The sequence below is a fragment of the Microtus pennsylvanicus genome, chromosome 3, assembly GCF_037038515.1.
Source record: "Microtus pennsylvanicus isolate mMicPen1 chromosome 3, mMicPen1.hap1, whole genome shotgun sequence".
Classification (NCBI taxonomy): Eukaryota; Metazoa; Chordata; class Mammalia; order Rodentia; family Cricetidae; genus Microtus; species Microtus pennsylvanicus.
This window is the reverse complement of record NC_134581.1, coordinates 27,136,060-27,155,893: the sequence shown is the minus strand read 5'-3', so window position 1 is coordinate 27,155,893 and position 19,834 is coordinate 27,136,060. Positions and strand designations below refer to the sequence as shown.

The 19,834-nt window shown below is 47.0% G+C and overlaps 1 protein-coding gene across 1 annotated transcript in view; it reads right to left on the bottom strand.

Moving 5' to 3' along the window:
- Atp1b3 (ATPase Na+/K+ transporting subunit beta 3) overlaps nucleotides 1-1,343 on the bottom strand; it is a 30,542-nt gene extending 29,199 nt beyond the window's left edge. The window contains exon 1 of the mRNA XM_075964942.1: nucleotides 1,018-1,343. Within this exon, the coding sequence (XP_075821057.1) occupies nucleotides 1,018-1,126 (109 nt within the window). The 5' untranslated portion in view covers nucleotides 1,127-1,343. The remainder of the gene's footprint in view (nucleotides 1-1,017) is intronic.
- Nucleotides 1,344-19,834: the final 18,491 nt, after the last annotated feature.

Below are 19,834 nucleotides of genomic sequence, written 5' to 3'. Positions count from 1 at the left end.
AAAAAACCCCAAAACACCCTTCCAGGGCCCCTTTCAGCTTGTGACAGGAAAGTCGCCTTCCACCCTGCAGGAGCTCACTTCAAGTTATTTTTCTGAGCCACAGTTCATTTACCGTCTTTAAGCTTCTCAAATAAAATACCATGCCCCAACGGTTCTCAGCTCTAGAAATCTATTCTTGCTCAGAATGAGAAGAAAAAAAAAGTCAAGGTCCATTAACAAGATACTCTTTTAAAGGATTAAAAGGATTTCAAAAAGGTAAAATTGTTTAAGTATAAAGGCAATAATGGAACACACTTGTTCACTTTCTCTAACATTTTTTTGAACAAAAAGAGGCACCTCACGACCGCACAACACCCAGAAGATGAATTCACTATATCTTTTTAAAACAATGAGTTCGCGCAGAGAAAAGCTGCTAACATTCAACCATCACCAAATGTTTTGAAGGCGAGGGGCGGGCACGCGCGCGGGGAGGGGGGTGTTTAGACAGGACTGCCTTTCCCCAAAGCAAAATCCGCAAGGTAGAAAAGTGCTGTGACCTCCGAGCACGAAGAAACCCTCTCCGAGAATTCCAGTGCATGTTCGCGGACAATGTGCTCCAGTGATTAAGTCCCCGTCACGCGTCCCTGCAAGCCACCCACGCACACACACACACACACACACACACACACACACACACACACACTCCCGGCGATTGCCCGCACTCTCCCGGGTGTCCGGGTGGCAGCGTCGCCGAGTCACAAGATAGCGGGCAGTGGAAATTTCCTCTCCCCAAGCAGGCGAGGGGCAGGTCCGGCTTCCCCAGTCGGCGCGGCCCGGGCCTCCAGGGCGCGCTCCCCACAAAGGAGGCCTGGCCGGGCCGGCGGGTCCCGTTTCCGGCGCTGCTCGCGGCGGGAACCGGCAGCACGTGCGCCCCACTCGGACCGGGGCAGCGGCCGCCCAGCCACGGAGCAGGGGCCCCCAGGCCGCGGGCAATGAATGGGGCCGTCCGCTGAGCCGCCCGCCCCGCCGCGCGCTCACCCCAGCTTTTGGCGGTGCGCCCCAGGAACTCTCCGCTGGTCGGGTTGTAGATGAACAGCTTCCACTCGGCCAGGCTCTGATGGAAGGACTTCTTCTCAGTCTTCGTCATGGTGGGCGTGCGGCAGGCGAGGCGAACCGAGGCCGCGGGACTGGAGACGACGAAGGGCTCGGCGGCGCGTCCCGGCGACGGCGGCGGCGCAGCCCAGCGACTGCGGCAGAGGACTGCAGGGACGGAGCCAACTCTCCGTTACCAAACCACTCGAGCCGACTGAGCCGAGCCGCGCCGGGCGGCTGCTGGGGCCGCGGGAGCCTGACGTCTCCGCCCGCCGCAGCCAATCCCCGCGCCCCTGGCGCGCACCCCGGGCCGCTGCCTCCCGCCCAGCTGGGCGCGGCCCGAAGGCCAAGCGCCGCCCTGCTGGCCCCGCCCTACGACAGCCACGCCCAGGTTGCCAGGCTCCGCCCGTGACGCTGGGCCACGCCCCCGAACAGGCCCCGCCCAGCCTCGGCTCTATGCGCCTGTGGCCCCCGCCCAGCACCGCGGGGCTGCGGGCGGAAGTCTCCAGGGCTCAGTGGCCAGCTGGGTGGTGGCCCGAGGACGGTGGGCACCCGCGTCTGCAGCGCTCTCCATTGGAAGCCCAGGCCTTCGGCCATCAGCCTACGGGGTAGCCGTCAGAGCCTAGAGGGTGTCCTCGATCCAGGGGCCTCCTGCAAACCGCCGTGGCGCGTTCTTCTCGGGGCTCTGTGACGTCGCTAAAAGACACCTGCTGCAGGGCCTCGGCCGCGTTTGTAGCGTCCGGAGTGGACTGGCTGCTGTGGGCCACCTGACCGGGGCGTCGGGCATGGCAATTTTATTCTAAATGTGCTGTTGTTAACAAGATGGGGTGCCGCATGCTTTTTCTCCGGAGTCAGTTAAGCATATCAATGAAATCAATGTAAATGTTTTCCCGAGATTTCTGTCCACTAAAAGATACCTTGATTCCCACCCCCACTTCCCCGCCCCTGTCACTCCAATTGTTAACTACAATTCTTGATGGAGTATGGATGCCTGCTGGTGTTTCTTTGCCACTGGTGGCCGCTGCGCTGGGGAGGAGGAGAAGATGCAAGCAGCATTCTACAGGAGATGGAGCTGAAGAGCAAAGTATTTCACATCATAGACGAGCTTTAAAAAAGACACAAAATGGGAGTTTGAGTAGGTGAGTATTTCTTCGGAAAAGAAATGGAATATTGCCTCTGTTTAATAATAAGAATGAATAAACGCAACACACTTTGCAGTAATTTTCTTCATTAACCACCACCCCCCAATTTCTGATGAGTATGTAAAATCAAGTTTGCTTTGTGAAAGGGTCTTCCTATGTAGCTTCCTCACTTGACACTGTATCTCAATCTCCAGTCTTGCCACAACCTCTTGAGTTTACAGGCATGTGCTGCCATGCCTGATTTCCAGTTGTTAATTGATTTGTTTTTGCGTGTTGAGGTTTGGGGGCAAGAGTGGAACCCATGGCCTCACACATACACTGCAAGCACACTACCAGCTGAGCTGTTTACTCAGCCTTCCAGTTATTTTTTTTAAGCCAATAACACCAGAAGGTTTGCAGGAGCATTTTGCAGACTTTGGCACGGAGCTGATATTAGAAATGTCAAAATATCACTCAAGGAGCCTAGAGTGCGTTTCTTTAGATTATAGGCAAGGTTGAAGACTAAGGGATGGAAATAATCTTCCCTCAAAAACTGAACTCTAGTCAAGGGTAGAGCTAGAGTACTGTTAGAATCAACCATAAGCTTTTTAGTTTAGGTGAGAAGAAAGAAACACAGAGTTTCTGGAATGAAATAGAAAACCTATCTGCTTATATGTGCTAATAGCACACACACTCAAGAACTAATTACCTGGTACACACAAAGAAAATAGAAAATAGGAACCTTAGGAAATTGTGTTTCAAAGATGTCGGTGGCTGTCGAGAGTTTGTTTCTGTGTTTTTAGTAGCCATAATATGACTTTTATACTTAGTGTTTTGTGGTTTTTCTAAATAAGGGTTCAAATATAAATATAATTCAGTAAACACTTTCAAAACTCATGGCTAGCATAGTTAGTGTGGCAGCCAGTTCCAACAGATTGCAATTTGGCAAAAGTATCATAGCCTACTCCCACAATATGGGAACTATTTGTTTCTCTCCTGTGTAATCATCGAGCATGACCTGGAAGAGAAAACACTGGTTGTCTGGGGATTAAGCCTGCTAAATATGAGCAGATGAAATATCAAGTTCAGTCATATTCCTTGCAGGTAACCTTCTCTTTTATAAGAGAAGTTGCTTTGCCAAGGTAAAATGCAGGATGCCAACTTCAATTTGAATTTCAGAGCTGATGCAAAACTTTCTTATGATAAGAAATAAGTAAACTTTTAAACCCCCTTAGAAAAACTTTTCCCTTTTTTTTGTATGTGTGGGGGTTTTGTTTGCACTATGCCTGTGTCACACATGTGTGCCGTGACCAAGGAGGTCAGAAGAGGGCACATCCCTGGATGTTACAGACCATTGTGAGCTCCCTTGTAAGTGCTGGGAATTGAACCTGGGTCCTCTGGAAGAACAACTAGTTTTTTGAACTTCTGAGCCATCTCTCCAGCCCCAGTGTAAGTATTTTTAGTATAATATTTGGAACAGAGCTGCAAAGATGGCTTGGCAGGGAGAGGCACTTGCTGCCAAGTCTGAGAACCTGGTTTGATCCCCAGGGCCCACATGGTGGGGGGGCAAGAACTGACTCCGTAGAGTTGTCCTCTCACACCACACATGTGCTCTGGGATGTGCAAGCACACGCACAATCAATAAATAAATACATGTAATACATTTAAAATAATAACAGTTACCCTGAAAAATGCTGGATATTATCTATCTGATACAAATATAGGTGAAATTCAACTTTACCTAAGTATCCTATATTTTCGTTTGCTGAATCTGACAGTCCTACCTACCCTGTAGAAGACACACATACAAATCCCACAGTAATAATGATCATGTATAGATAACTAACATTCTTGTCCTGGACTGGGTGGCTAGTGCAATTTATTTCACAATCTTCACAAAAACCCAAATCTGATAGTGTCTGCCTGATTTTGTTTGTTTGTTTGTTTTGATTTTCGAGACAGGGTTTCTCTGTAGCTTTGGAGCCTGTCCTAGAGCTAGCTCTTGTAGACCAGGCTGGCCTTGATCTCATAGAGATCCACCTGCCTCTGTCTCTTGAGTGCTGGGATTAAAGGCGTGCGCCACCACAGCCCAGCCATTGCCTGATGGAGGAAGGTCATTGGCTAATAAAGGAACTGCCTTGGCCCTTTTTTATTGGTTAGGACATAGGTAGGTGGAGTAACAGAACAAAATGCCGGGAGGAAGAGGAAGTGAGGTCAGACTCGACAGCTCTCCCCTCCGGAGCAGACGCCTCAGAGAGACGCCATGCCCCACTCCCTGGCAGACACACGCAATGAAGCTCCGACCTAGAATCTTCCCGGTAAGACTGGTGCTCACAGATTATTAGAGGTGGGTTGATCGGTATATCAGAATTAGCCAGTAAGGGCAAGAGCTAAAAGGCCAAGCAGTGATTAAATGAATACAGTGTCTGTGTAATTATTTCGGGGCATAAGCTAGCCGAGCAGGCGGCTGGGGTGTTGGGGACGCAGCCCTGCCGTCCTTATTACTACAATTGCCTGATTTTCTAAGTGAGAAAACCAATGTTAGAGAAACTACTTCACCCGTGGTCATGACGCCAATGAGTAGCAGCAGTCAGATTCAAGTGAGTGTCTCTCTTCTGCTGCCTAAGGTAGAAATCTGGCGAAAAGTCACCAAGCTGAGGGAATCAAAAGAAAGACCCAGTTGCAGGCCACTTTCTGGGTGGCAAGATCCCTTTCCTACTTTCTATGGATGCAGATAGAACCATTTGGAATTAATTTACTGAAAATCTTAGTTAGGTTGGCACCTCAGTTTTAGAAGCATGTATATATAAAAAAAACGCTTGGGTTCTTCCAACCACATTGTCTTTTCTAAGGGGGGTTATAACTGATACATCCATATTGCATTGCGGAAGATTTACTTTATCCTTGGGAGAATGGATATTAACATTTCCTGAGCCAAGCTTGGTGGCATTGCCTCTAGTCTCATCACAAGGAAGGCAGAAGGATCAGGAGGAGTTCAAGGTTAGCCTTGGCTACAAAGCAAGTTTGAGGTCATCCTAAGTTACATGAGACCCCCCCCCCAACAACAACAAAAAGGAAAAAATTTCCTTGCAAACACTGTGCTGGCATCTCACTGTTTCTGACAGTTACATTCACGTACTCCTTTCTGCAGAGCAAAGCCATTTTCTACTTGACTGGTTTTTTTACTGGGGGCTTTTTAAATAATCCTTTTGCAAATGACATCTCTACACTCTTGCAGATTGCAGGACACAGTTGTTGATAGTCTTAAGCACAACATGTAGTCCCAGCACTTGGGAGGTGAAGGTAAAAGATTGTAAGTTCAAGACCAGCCTGGGCTCCATGGTGAGTTCCAAAGTCAGTCCTAGCTATGCTATAAGACCCTGCTTCAAGACCTCAAAAAACAAAATGGCGTGAGCAGCAGGGAATGGAGGCTTGTACCCTCGGTCCCAACAATTGGGAGTCTCAGTTACTTTTCTATTGTGACAAAACACCAAGACCAACACAATTTATAGAAGGGATTTATTGGTGCTTGCAGTTTCAGAGAGAGTTCATGGAAGGGAACATGGCATTAGGCAGGCAGGCCTGATGCTGGAGCAGTAGCTGAGAGTTTCCATCTGACCCACACACAAGGCAGAAGCAGAGACACACCTCCTCCAATAAGGCCACACCTCCTAATCCTTCCCAAACAGTTCTACCAGCCGGGGACCTAATATGCAAACACATGAGCCCATGGGGGCCATTCTCATACAAAGTCCTACTCAGGAGGATTGCTCCAGATTTGAGGGCAACACAGGATGCATACTGAGTTCCAGGACAACCAGGGATACATAGTAAGACCCTGTCTCAAAAAATAAACAATTTTAAAGGGCCAGCTAAAAGGCTTAGCAGATAAAGGCACTTGCTTCACAAACCTGGCAACCTAGGTTCAATCCCTGTGAGCCCTCTTAAAAATGGAAGGAGATAACCAACTCCATAAAGTTTTCCTCTGACCTCTGCATGTGCATGGTGGCCCAGATCCCCCGGCCGTGCAGTAATAATTAGAAAAAATAAGACATGGCACAGATCTGGCTTGTAAAGTGCCATAAAGCCCTAAAATTGGCCATTATTATTTGTAGTTATAGAGTTGGGGCTTTTATAGTTTTATCACATTGGTTTGTCTCTTCTGCGTGTGTGCACATACACATGCCGTGATACCTTTACTCACTGCACCATACTGTGAAGAATGGAACCCGGGACCTCATGTGATAGGCACCGAGCCCCATCCCCAGCCTTGTTGCTATGACTGTGAACACTGAATGCTGTCAGTGGCTGCCATGGTGTGGCTGTGATCTGTGTGTGTCCCTCAAAGGACCCTGCTCCCAGTATAGAGGTGTTTAGGTCGTAGAGCATTTCAGAAATGGGACCTAGGCTTGGGGTGAGCCCCACTACTTACTTTGCTGGATGGCTATACAAGTTGCCCTCTAAATCAGTATCTCTCTACCCATGCATTAGCACAACTTTGAGACCTCATCAGAGAAGTTTCTTTGCTCATGAAACTCACAACTGGCCAAAGCGCAGAACACACAGCCACGTATGGGATCTCTATATCATATTCCCTTCCCCCAGAACTTAGGGATCTTCAAGGAAGATGAGGAAGAACTGTTAGAGCCAGAGGCCAGGGAGAGCCATAACAAAAGTGTCTCCTGGACACAACAGGATCACTGGACTCAGGAACTCACAGCGGCCATGGTGGAGTCCAGTCAACATTCCAACATAGAGGGCCTCACAAGACCCCACCTGTAGCTGAGCATGAGAGGCTATGGACAGTTGGTGGCTTCTGGAGGAGGGAGAGGAGCTTCCTTTAAGGGTGTGGCCCCTGGTAGGCCGACCACACTCTAGTGAATGGTCCCCACAGGAGCATCTGAACAGCACAAATTGTCCTTGAGGGGTTTAGTTAAAAAGCAGAAGACAAGAAGCAAGAAAACATGAAGCTGGGAGGGGGTTGAGATAGATTTGGGAGGAGTCAGGAAAGAATGGGGACATGGGGAACATGATCTTATTGTGTGCATGTATGAAATTGTCAAGAATCAACAGAATGGCAACGCTGTGCTCTTGGGCCTCAGACCTGGGAGTTAAATCAACCCAATTTTCTTATAATGATCTGTCTTAGGGCTTGTACTGCTGTGTAGAGACACCAGGACCACGGCAACTCTTACAAAGGAAGATGTTTCTTTGGGGCTGGCTTGCAGAGTCAGAGGGTTAGTCCATCATCGTCATGACGGTACGCAGGCAGACATGGTGCTGGAGAGGAGCTGACGGTTCCACATCTCCCACAGGCAGCAGAAGCAACTGGGAGGCACACTGACCAGAGCTTGAGCACACATGAGACCTCAAAGCCCTCCTCCTCAGTGACACACTTCCTCCAACAAGCCTACACCTACTAATAGTGCCACTCCCTGCGGGCGAAGCAGTCAAACACCCAAGCCCGTGGGGGCCATTTCTATTCAAACCACCACACTAACTTCAGGGCTTTGTTCATAGCAGCATAAAGTAGATTCTATAGCAACTGTGTTTGGTGTTTCACAAGAAAAAGATCATTATATAGGCCAGGTATGGTAGCACACACTGAAAATCCCAGCAGTTGAGAGGCAGAAGCAAAAGAATCTTTGCAACCAAGGATATAAAATGAACTCTGTCTCAGAAGGAACACACAAACAATGGAACTGGAGAGATGGCTCAGTGGTTCAGAGCATGAGCTGCTCTTCCAGAGGACCTGGGTTCAATTCCCAGCACCCGCATGGCAGCTCACAACTCTCTTTTACTCCAGTTCCAAAGAATCAGATACCCTTGCACAGACATACCTGGAGACAAAACACCAATGCACTTAAATAATTAAAAAACAAGAACAAGCCTAGTGGTGGCGGCGCTCACCTTTGATCCCATCACTTGGGAGGCAGAGGCAGGCAGATCATTGAGTTTGAGGCCAGCCTGGTCTACAGATCAAATTCCAGAATAGCCAGGGCTACACAGAGAAACTCTCTCTCAAAAAAAAAAGGCCCAAGCAAACAAAAAAGCAACAGGTTTATGATATAATCAGACATAACATAATAAATCCAAATGACTGATTCACTGGGAGAGGTTATTTAGTTAATTCAGTTGTAAAATTTTCCAGCACTGGGAGGAGGTAAACCATGGGTGCTGATTTACTGGGAGGAGGTAAACCATGGGTGCTGATTTACTGGGAGGAGGTAAACCATGGGTGCTGATTACTGAAGCTGGTAACTGCATGAAAAGGGGTCCACCAAACTTGGTCTGCTTTGCATAGATTTGCAATTTCCCATAGGCCCTTTGAAAAGTGTTAGCAGTTCTCAGAGACTGATTGACTGGTGCTGGAATATCACGCATGGTGTCTTGAGTTTAACCCTAAGACCAAATGTGGGCAGGGGATAGGCAACCTCCCTGACATGTGTTTTTCTGATTCACTTAGTGAAAAACAGCCAAAAGTAGCTATAAAATTCAATGTTTTTTTCTGGTTGTTGTTGTTGCTTGAAAGGGAGCACATGAGGCCCCACCATTAGTCAACAAGCTATCAAGGCTGCCAAAAGCGTGTGCACATGTGTATGGTACTAAAAATGGAAGCTGGGTTGCCAGGTGGTGGAGACACACGCTCTTAATCCCAGCACTGGGGAAGCAGAGGCAGGCAGATCTCTGAGTACAAGGGCAGCCTGGTCTACAGAGGGAGTTCAAGGACAACCAGGGATGTACAGAAAAACCCTGTCTTAAAAAACAAACAAAAAGAAAACTGGTGGGACCTCAGCAACTGCTAGGCAAGCACTAAGCTAAACCCTGGCCCTCTTTTTACTCTGAGACAGACTCACACGCGTTTATTCAGCTTTAAACTTGAAATCCTCCTGCTTCAACCTGCCAGCAGATGGAATGGCAAGCCTGCACCACAAGGCCCAACTAGAAGTTAAAATTTTCTAAAATTAAAAAGAAAATCAGGGCCGGGATGTAGTTTAGTTTATAGAGTGCTACCCTCGCGTGCACGAGATCACTGGTTTGATCCCCAGCCACATGCAGGTGTCACACACCTGCAGCTTCAACACTTGGAGGTGAATAAAGGTGGACCGGGCGTTCAGGGTCACCCTCCACCACGTACCGTGTTCAGGGTGAGTTCCGCAAACAAAAACATCCGGTAGGGCACAGTGGTTGGGCACAGTCTGCAGTCCCACTGGTGCTCAGGAGACAGAGGCACAAAAGGAAGGCCACAAATCAAGGCCAGATAGGGCTACATAGGGCTTATCTCAAAAACAGAAGAAAGAAAAACAAACTTGAGGACCTAAAGAAAAGCTCAATGAGGCTCCCCCTAAAAAGTGAAAGAACAAGAGAAAGGAAATCTTGTTAGAAGTCCAGAGATAAGGGTAATTTAGCAAGACGCTCATCAACTCAGAGGACCAGACATCAAGACTATGCTATGGAAGTGGGCTGGGATAGCAAGGGGGACTGCCTGAAGAACAGCCACCCAAGGGAATAGCGGCAGGGAGGCTTTTATTTTTTCTTAATCTAAAAAGGCTGAAAATATACATTTAATAGTTTGATTTTTACAAGAAAGATGGCTATTGTAATGGGAAAGAAAAGAAAATGCAAGATAAAAATAACAAGAAAACTTCCCGAGAGGGAAAAGCAGTTTTCCACAGGAAGAACAGAGTGCTCAGAGAAAGAAATGACAAGGCGCCAATACACGACTTTCGCTCTGGAACTCTTCAAAATTACCTTTTGTTTCTTTAATGTGCTTCTATATATGGGTATAGTGATATTTTATTTATGTTTTTAATAAACAAAGCTTGCCTGGCTATCCTGAAACTCACTCTGTTGCTTTGGAAACTGGAAAATCTCCATAAATACATACTGTGTTTCACATTCTTTTTTAAGATTTATTTATTATGTATGCAGTCTTCTGCCTGAATGTGTCCCTGCAGGTGCGAAGATGGCACCAGATCTCATTGCAGGTGGTTGTGAGCCACCATGTGGGTGCTGGGAATTGAACCTGGGACCTCCGGAAGAGCAGTCAGTGCTCTTACCCACTGAGCCATCTCTCCAGCCCATGTTTCACATTCTTAAGTTATGCTCATTATTGATCTTTCCCAAGAACTAGTACATAAGCCATAGACTCTTAAATATCCCAGTGCTGTTTTGGATACCTGCCCACGAGTTGTCAGGGAATTCCCTGTGGCCCTCCCTCCCTCCACAAGTAACACAGGCCATTGGCATTTGCGGTGGTTGGACCCCATGGGCTAATACATTTGAATGCTTAGTCTTCAGGAAGTGGCAGTACTTGAGAAGGATTATGAGGTATGTGGCCTTGCTGGAGTAGGTGTGACTTTGTTGGGGGAAGTGTGTCACTGGGATGGCTTTGAGGTCTCAATGGTTCTCTCTTCCTGCTGCCTGCATATCCAGATGTAACACTCTCAGCCACTTCTCCAGCACCATGCCTGCCTGTGCCATGCTCCCTGCTAAGATGATAATGGACTAAGCCTCTGAAACTGCAAGCAAGCCCCAATTAAATGCTTTCTTTTATGTGAGTTGCCATTGTCCTTTAATCCTCATACCCGGAAGACAGAGGCGGGCAGATCTCTGTGAGTTTGAGCCTGGTGTGGGAAGGCCTTCTGTATATGTGTTGCTTTTATTGGTTAATGAATAAAGAAACTGACTTGGGCCTGTACAGGGCAGAGTAGAGGTGGGAGGGATAGGGGGCTAAACTGAATGCTGGGAGAAAGGAGGCAGGGTCAGGGAGCTGCCGTGGAGCTGCCAGAGGAGAAAGACGCAAGTCGCCCCCCAGAACTTTGCCAGTAGGCCATGAGCCTTGTGGTAAACTATAAAATAATAGAAATGGGTTAACCAAAGATAAAAGAGCTAGCTAGCAATATGCTTAAGCGATTGGCCAAACAGTGATTTAGATAATATAGTTTCTGTGTGATTATTTGGGGGCTGAGCAGCCGGGAACAAACAAGTGGCTTCCTACAACAAAGACCAGCCTGGTCTGTGGAATGAGTTCCAGGACAACAAAGGCTCTGTTACAGAGGAGACCTGTCTTGAAAAGCAGGAAAATAAGTTGCCATTGTCAAGGTGTCCCTTCACAGCCATAGAACAGTGACAAGGGCAGCATTAATCTTGATTGCAATCAGAATTAGGTTGAAAGACACACATGTTGGTTGCAGAACACAGAAAAGTCAGGCTGGAGCTTTCTTCCTTTCTGTTCAGCTTTCATAGTACTGGTAGGTTCGATGCAGGCTGCTCAGGGGAGTGTAGAGGGAGTCATCTACAGTCTTATTCAACTGTGGACCCTGCATGATACACTGCTGACCTTCCATGCAGGGTGTACAGACTGGGACAACAGTGGCCTCACTGGTAGAGGGGTAAACAACTGCATTCCGTTTGGACTTGTGACCCACTTCACAGGAAGGAACCCGTGCCTGCTGGTGTAAACAAGCTGGAAATTCCCCTTACTGTTCAAGTAAATTTAAGTTGCTAGTGGCTTGGGAGATCATAACGTTGGTTTGATAAATGGACGTGTTGTGCCTGTCAAACTGCTTTCTGAATATTTCTATTTGTACTAATTACTTTCTATTGCTTTGCTAAAACACCATGACCAAGACAACTTGGAGAAGAAAGATCTATTCAGGCTTATGGTGCCAGAGAGTTGTGGTCCTTAAAGTGGAGACAGCCTGGCAACAGGTGGCACACACAGAGGCTGGAGCTGGAAACTGAGATTGGAGACTTCATACCTTGAACCATGAGCATGAGAAAGAGAGCAAGCAGAGAATGGTGTGAATCTTTGAACACTCAGAGCCCATCCCCAGTGACATACTTCCTCCAGTAAGACCGCACTTCCAGCCAGGCAGTGGTGATGCACGCCTTTAATCCCAGCACTTGGAGGCAGAGGCAAGCTGATCTCCATGAGTTCGAGGCCAGCCTGGTCTATACGCGCTAGTTCTAGAACAGTTAGGACTGTGACACAGAGAAACCAAAAAACAGAAGACCATACTTCCTAGGTCTTCCCAAACAGCACCACTAACTGAGGACCAAGTATTAAAATGCCTAAGATGAGGGGACGTCTTGTTTCAACCGCCAGAATGTCCATACTCAGATCAGTCCTGTTCTCAGTGGGTCACAGAAGTTTCTTTTATCGTGGGCACCAGTTACTGCAGAGATTCAAAAACAGTCAAAATGCTTAGAACCAGGGACCGGGAGTGTTTAGTCATAAATGGGAAATATACATCACCTTCTCCAGGGTTCTGAGAACACCGAAGGGGGAAGGAGCGGAGTGCTGTGGGATGCTGTCTTCACACACACACACACACACACACACACACACACACACACACACATTGGGACAAGAGAGGATAATTGGGGGGTGAATATAATCAAAATACATTACTACATGATAAATAGGTGTGAAATCATAAAAGTAAAAAATTAAATAGACAAGAGAGAAAATGAAATTGAACAGTAAGGGAATTCACAGGTGGACGCTGCTGAAAAGTCCAGAGGTTACTGGCGTCAAGAAAGGTTTGGTTCCAGGCCCAAGTGATCTAAACAAATCCTGGAATCTTGCTTTCCATTGATTGTTCCATTACCTCATGGTTTATTTTCAGAAGTTTGTAGCCTGCAGGATTTCACACAGAAAAGACAAACTCTCAAAACTCCCACAGGTCATGTCATTGACCTTGGTGGCCCTGGCTGAGGTCATTTAAAGCCATCATGGAGATGAGAGAGAAGCAAAGAAGAAAAAGAAAAAAAAGGGAGAGAAATTCTATAATCTATTTAAATGCCTCTAGGGACTCTGGATGTTGCTCAATTCTAGAGCTCTTACCCACACCATACACAAGATTGTAGCTTAATCTCCAGCACACACACACACACACACACACGCGCGCGCGCACACACACGTACTTGAATCCAGAGATACTCATGTATTTGCTGATCCATTAGGCAAACTTCTTTTTTATATTTATTTATTATGTATACAATATTCTGTCTATATGTATGCGAAGAGGACAGCAGACCTCATTTCAGATGGTTGTGAGCCACCATGTGGTTGCTGGGAATTGAACTCAGGACCTTTGGAAAAACAGGCAATGCTCTTAACCTCTGAGCCATCTCTCCAGCTCCTAGGCAAACTTCTTTAAGTCGCACCATACCCAAGGCCTTGAAGCTTTTTTCTTCCCTTCCCCATTTCTAAGGCTAAAACCCAGGGCCACAAACATGTTGAGCGAGCACTGAACTACCGAATCTACACCTCCTTCTCTTGGGGTTTGGAGACGGGGTCTCTTATGCAGCTCACACTGACTTTGAACTCACTGACCTGAAACATGTAATCCAGTCTCTGCCTTGAAATCATTCATTCCCATGCAGGAGCGAGTAGGAAGAACTGGACTTTAGAAGAGGGGCAGCATTGTGAAAGACACTTGGGAAACTAGTTTCCCAAGAACGTCCTTATTTTTAGGCTGGTTCGCACATTTTCAGCTTTCTGGGAAAGGAAAACAAGCAACCAGCCACCCACATACCATACAGGCATGCACACCTTCTACCGTATCATTCACTCTTGGAGTTGGTGGTTGACTAGATTCCTCGAGACCAGCCGTCCTCCGCCTTCCTAATGGTGCGACCCTTTAATACAGTTCCTCATGCTGTGGAGACCCCCAACCATAAAATTATTTCATGGCTACTTCATAACTGTAATTTTGCTACTGTTATGAATTGGATTAATTTTTACAATGTGTTTTCCAACGGTCTTACATGACACCTATGGAAGGGTTGTTTGAGCTTCAAGGGGGCTGAGACCCACAGGTTGAGAACCCACTGTGAGTCTAGCCCCTATCCACAGCTTAAAATCTTTTAGATTCTTCCTGAGACTAGAGATGTGGCTTGAGGGTAGAGTGCCTACCTAGTTTATGCCAGGCTTGGCTTCAATCCCTAGCCCTTGAAACGAAGGTAGATAGGAATCCCCTCTGGATACAAAGTAATAATGATATTGTAACTTGACATTGATACTTGAAACAGGGCTGTGTTTTGAACCACCAAGGAGAGCTGGCACATTCTACTTCTTAGGAGGAATCACTTCTGGATTAAGTGATGAAGTAGATACAGTATTGTTACAGTATTTAGCAGCCTAATTTAGGAAGGCTCCATCTCCCAGCCCCCCATGGTCCACTGAGCCCTGCTTGCAATTAGATCAGAAAAACTAAATCTCAGCCGAGCATAGTGTTGCACAAGTCTTTAATCCCAGTGCTTGGGAGGGAGCCAGAAGGAACTTTGGGTTCGAGGCCAGCCTGGTCTACAAAGTGAGTTCCAGGACAGCCAGAGCTACATAGTGAGACCCTGACTCGAAAAAAACAAAACAAAACAAAACAAACCTAAATGTCTCTACTGTGTGCATTACATAAAATAAGGCACGAGGCTTGCTCATACAGTTTGGCCATTTCCACTGCCTGAGTAGGAGGCTGCGAGGTGATAAGGGATGACGAAGGCCTTTCCTCAGGCTCCCTCTGGGAAAACACGTGAAGGCATGAGAACATGCCTTGACTGTGCCTGCCCAGGTACACAGGATTTTGAAAGACTCAAGGAGTCGCATCCATAAAGAGAGGGAGCTCCTGTGGCTGTACCGTTCCTGATGTCTGTCTGTCTGTCTGTCTTAGCTGCCTGTGTCTGAGGACCGAGGAATCATCTATATTTCCTTTCCTTGGTGCCCAGTGAGATGCCTGGGTCTCACAGAGCAGGTTTTAGTACCTGTCCTAACATCATGGTTTCAGAGAATGCACACCTAAAGCAAAGTTGGGAAGTAAGAAGGAAATGAAAAGCGGAAGACAAGTGGAAAATAGTGAGAAACAGTAGAAGGCTGGCAAAATGCTGGGAAGGATGCGCCGGTGTGATTCCTACCAGGGCTAGACTCTCTGGTCTATGGTAAATGCATGGATATTCTTTAGATGATGTTGAGAGAAAAAAATGGCTATCTATTAGGAAGGTCTAATCTATTTTATACCTGCATGTGTGTAGATTTGTGTGCATGTGTGTGTGTGTGCAGTGTGTTTGAAAACCAGAAGACAACCTAAGGTGTCATTGATCATGAGTTGTCTATCAGGCTTTTAATACAGGGCCTCTCATTGGCCTGGTACTTGCCAAGTGGACTAGGCTGGGGGCCGTGAGCCCCAGTGGCCTGCCTGTCTCCATCTACCCGGCCCTGGGATTGCAAGCACCTGACTCACCAATATCGCTATTTAATGTGAGCTTTAGGAATCAAACTCAGGTCCTCGTGCTTGAAAACCAAGCACTCTGTGGCTTGAGCTTTCACCCCAGGCCCAGGCCTGAACTATTCCTATTGTTTTATGTGTCTGGGTGCTTTCCCTGCATGCATACCTGTCCACACATGTGCAGTGTCTGCAATGTCAGGAGAGAGTTTGGGATCCCCTGGAACTGGAGTAACAGATGGCTGGGAGCTGCCATGTGAGTGCTGGGACTTGAACCTGTGTCTTCTGGAAGAACAGCTAGTGCTCTTAACCTCTGAGCCATCTCTCTAGTCCCCTGACCTATTTCTAAGACAAATGTAGTCCAAGCTTGGCCTAGGGCTGTGTGCAGAGCTTTCTCAAGAAGCTGGCCACTTCTGATACTTCTGGCCTTCAGGAATGGAGTGCTACCCAGCGTTAACTTCCTCTGTGTTCCTCAGTTTCCAAACAGGGCTGATCTGCAGTCAGAGGCTCTTAGTCTGGCTTTTGGAGGGTCTTTCTGCATCTGATAACCCAGTCACCTCCTCTGCTTGATGTCCCTTGCCTTTAGGACTCAAAACAGCTCATCTGCTTGCTTAGTCTTTGGGAGAAGGGCCTGTCTGGGTGATGTCCTCAGATACTCCGGACTTCTCTGATGAAGTTTTCTAAAGGAAACGAGTTTTGATTTCTGGACTTAACCTGGAGGTCGGCAAGTGGATGTATACACCAAACCCGAGACTTAGCTTCCTCACGTCTTTTCTCCTACATCAGGGAATCCAGGGATCCCTTCCTGTTCCCCGCCACATCTCATGGAACCCAGGCTGACCTCAAACTCTCTGGGTAGCCAAGGATGACCTTGAACTGCAGATCTTCCTGCCTCCACCTCGCAGGGCTGGGATTATGGGTGTGCACATCATAGCAGACTTCTTTTCCTAACAAGATCTTGTGGGTCTTTTTGCACAGAAGTTCAAATTCTAAGGAAACAGTTGGTGTGTCTAGGGTAATGAACTTGTCTCTGGGCCTTTCCTGGCCCTTAACTAGCCCTGTGGCCTACCTCCAGGCTCATTCCCACTACCTCTAACTCCAGAAAACTCTAGAACTGGCTGGTTTTGCTTTATCCTTTTATTATCTTCACTTTGGCTTCAAGACTCCTAGCAAGTAAGCACCTGCCATCATTTCCCCATCTTTGACTCATCCTGGCTTTGTTTCTAAGTCCCTAGTAATTTTATTGCCCTCCCAGGTCCTCAGGACAGTGGGCTCCTTCTCTGCTTTATTAACCAGATTTGTCCTCAACTCCTGCCTGATTCACCACCCTGCATGCCGTACTTCCTGGGCCTGGAGTCACTTGGCAGCTCCTTCAGCAAAGACATCCCAATGCTAGTCTTTTCATTTGGGGCATGTAGCATGTATTCACTTACCCTAAATTCTGAAATGTTTAGTTAGCAGAAAATGTCACATCTGTGTTATTGACTTATTGTCTATCCTTGTGATGTTTAATATCAATTGTCAACTTGATAAAATCACCTCAGAGAGAAGACTCTGAGCACACCTGTGGGAGGTTACCTAGATGAAATGGATTCAAGCACTTTAACTGTGGGAAGTACCACTGCATGGGCTGGGGACCTGTTCAGAATAAGAAGAAGAAAGTGAGCTAGCAACTACCATCCAGAGCTGGCTGCCCCATGCCTGTGGATACAGTGTGAGCAGCTGCCTCAAACTCCTGCAGCCATGACTTTCCTCCGTGGCCTGCACCCTCAAACTGCGAGCCAAATGAAACCTTTCCTCCCTTCGGCTCCTCTTGTCAGAAATTCTGTCCTGGCAACAAGACAAACAACTAACACTGAGACATTGGGCTGTTGCTGTAATAAACCTGATCACATGGTTCTTAGGCCTTCGGAACTGGCTTTTGGGGTGTGGAGGGTAGAGGTTTTCAGCTTTTCAACAAAAGCCCAAAAGAGCTAAAAGCAGAGCTTAAAGGGTCCTTCTGATAGGAACTTGGAAGACAAGAACATGGAGAGAAATTCTGACAGTTGAGGTCGGGCTCACAAGGTTTCACATGGGAAAGAGTGAGTCCGCTGGGAACTGGGCTAGAGGCCATTGTGTTGTATTGTGGTTTAAGAAAGAAAGGAAAGGAGGGAGGGAGGGAGGAAGGAAGGAAGGAAGGAAGGAAGGAAGGAAGGAAGGAAGGAAGGAAGAAAGAGAAAGAAAGAAAGAAAGAAAAAAATCAGGCAGTGGTGGCACATGCCTTTAATCCCAACACTCAGGAGGCAGAGGCAGGAGGATGTCTGTGAGTTCAAAGCCAGCCTGGTCTACAGAGTGAGTCCCAGGACAGTCAGGGCTACATAGAGAAACCCTGTCTTGAAAACTCCCATTGCAAAAATGAAAAGAAATTCTACCTGCAAGCTTAGTGTGGTGATATATGATTTCCCATTCGACACTAAGGAGGTAGAGGCAGGCAGATCTCTGTGAGGTCAAGGCCAGTCAAGAGCTACATAGACCCTCTAAAAATGGGGAGTGGGATCTGTCTGCATTCTACCCGTGCCCTGAGAACTTGAGTGAGGCTGAATGCAGGAGGGATGGTCTAGTTTCTTTGGTGGAGAAAAGTTTGCAATAGCATTCCAAATTCAGTCTGGGGCACAGCTGCTTCTCGGTGCTCTTCTTCACATCCACAAGGAGAGGAAGCAAAGAGAAAAGAAAACTGAAGTCCGTAAGGAAAGTCGTGTGAGCGAATCTTAAAGGATGGACAGACAGAATGTGACGGCAAAGCACCTGTAACTGCTGCGGAGAAATCTTGCTCCCTTCTTTGGGACAAGAGGTACCTGAGGGCCAGCTGCCACCTCTGAAAGGCACTGACTTGTGAAAATGCAAATTTGTGCAGGAGGACAGAAAGGGCACTCTCTGTGAATGCCCCTGAAATCTTCTCAAAAGCAGCCGTCTAGAAAGTGCTTCCGTTGATCACTCATAGCTCACTGACCAGCTCCCGGTCCCGCGGCAGTTTCCTCTACCCTTAGGAAGCTCTCCGTCCCTCACTAGTTCTCATTATATAATGAGACGATTTCTCACCATGAGGCATTTAGGCATCAAGGGGTCCATACCCTCCTTATATACCCTGGGAACCTTACTTTATGATTCACGTGGACATTGTTTTCTCTTCTGCTCTTTATTTGGTGTGGAGAGGTGAGTTAGAGTATCACGATGCCCAGGCTGGTCTTGAACCCACTGTGTAAGCAAAGATGAGCTTGGGCTTGTGACCCTCTTCCCTCCCCCTGCTTGGATGACAGGCATGTGCTACGGCCCCCAGTCACACAGGCTTTTCTCTTTTTTGAAGGTAAATCTTGGAATCCTTTGTTTCTTGATGGTAAATTCAGCCTTTCTGTTTCCTGAATCCTTTTTGGTAATTTATATTTTCCCTAGTGATCTGAATCTTTAAATTCATTGGAACGAATGGGGACGCAGTCGCTGAAGGAATTTGACATCTCTGCATATCCTGTTTTTATTTGGCTCGCTGGTGTGCCTCTCTTCTTTCTGGCATATATTTGCCAAAGGCTTTCCATGTTCTGATCTTATCAAAACACAGAACTTAGGTCTACTGTTTTTTGTTTTCTGTTGATATTATCTATTTAACTTTATTAATCCCTTCTTTCTCCCTTCTCTTATTTGTTATTCCTTTTCTCATTTTTGGAGGTAAGAGCCAAGTTCATTTACTTTTTCTTCTTCTTTGCTTTCCAACATCTGGATTTAACATTCAATTTTCTCCCTAATAAACAATTTTTTATGTCTAAGTTTGGGATGCTTCGTTCCGCTTGTCATTGATTTCTAGATAATTCAACTGCCTCTCCCTGTGACAGAATTAGATTTCCTTACTTCACTGATGCTAAACTTGACCATGTGACTTGCTTTAACCAATAAAACATGAAAGAAATAAAGTCCACAGTGGAGCCCCATTATCTTTTATATCTGTTTGGGGAAGGGGTTGCCCACATACATGTGGATGCCAGAAGTTGATGTTAGGTGTCTTCCTTGGCAGGACCCCATCTTAAAAATGAAAATAAGAGGCAGACGCCGCTGTCCCCTCTCACCGCTTGCTGCAGCCATGGTCAACCCCACCGTGTTCTTCGACATGGCAAGCCCTTGGGCCGCGTCTCCTTCGAGCTGTTTGCAGACAAAGTTCCAAAGACAGCAGAAAACTTTCGTGCTCTGAGCACTGGGGAGAAAGGATTTGGATATAAGGGTTCTTCCTTTCACAGGATTATTCCAGGATTCATGTGCCAGGGTGGTGACTTCACACGCCATAATGGCACTGGCGGCAGATCCATCTACGGAGAAAAATTTGAGGATGAGAACTTCATCCTGAAGCATACAGGTCCTGGCATCTTGTCCATGGCAAATGCTGGACCAAAC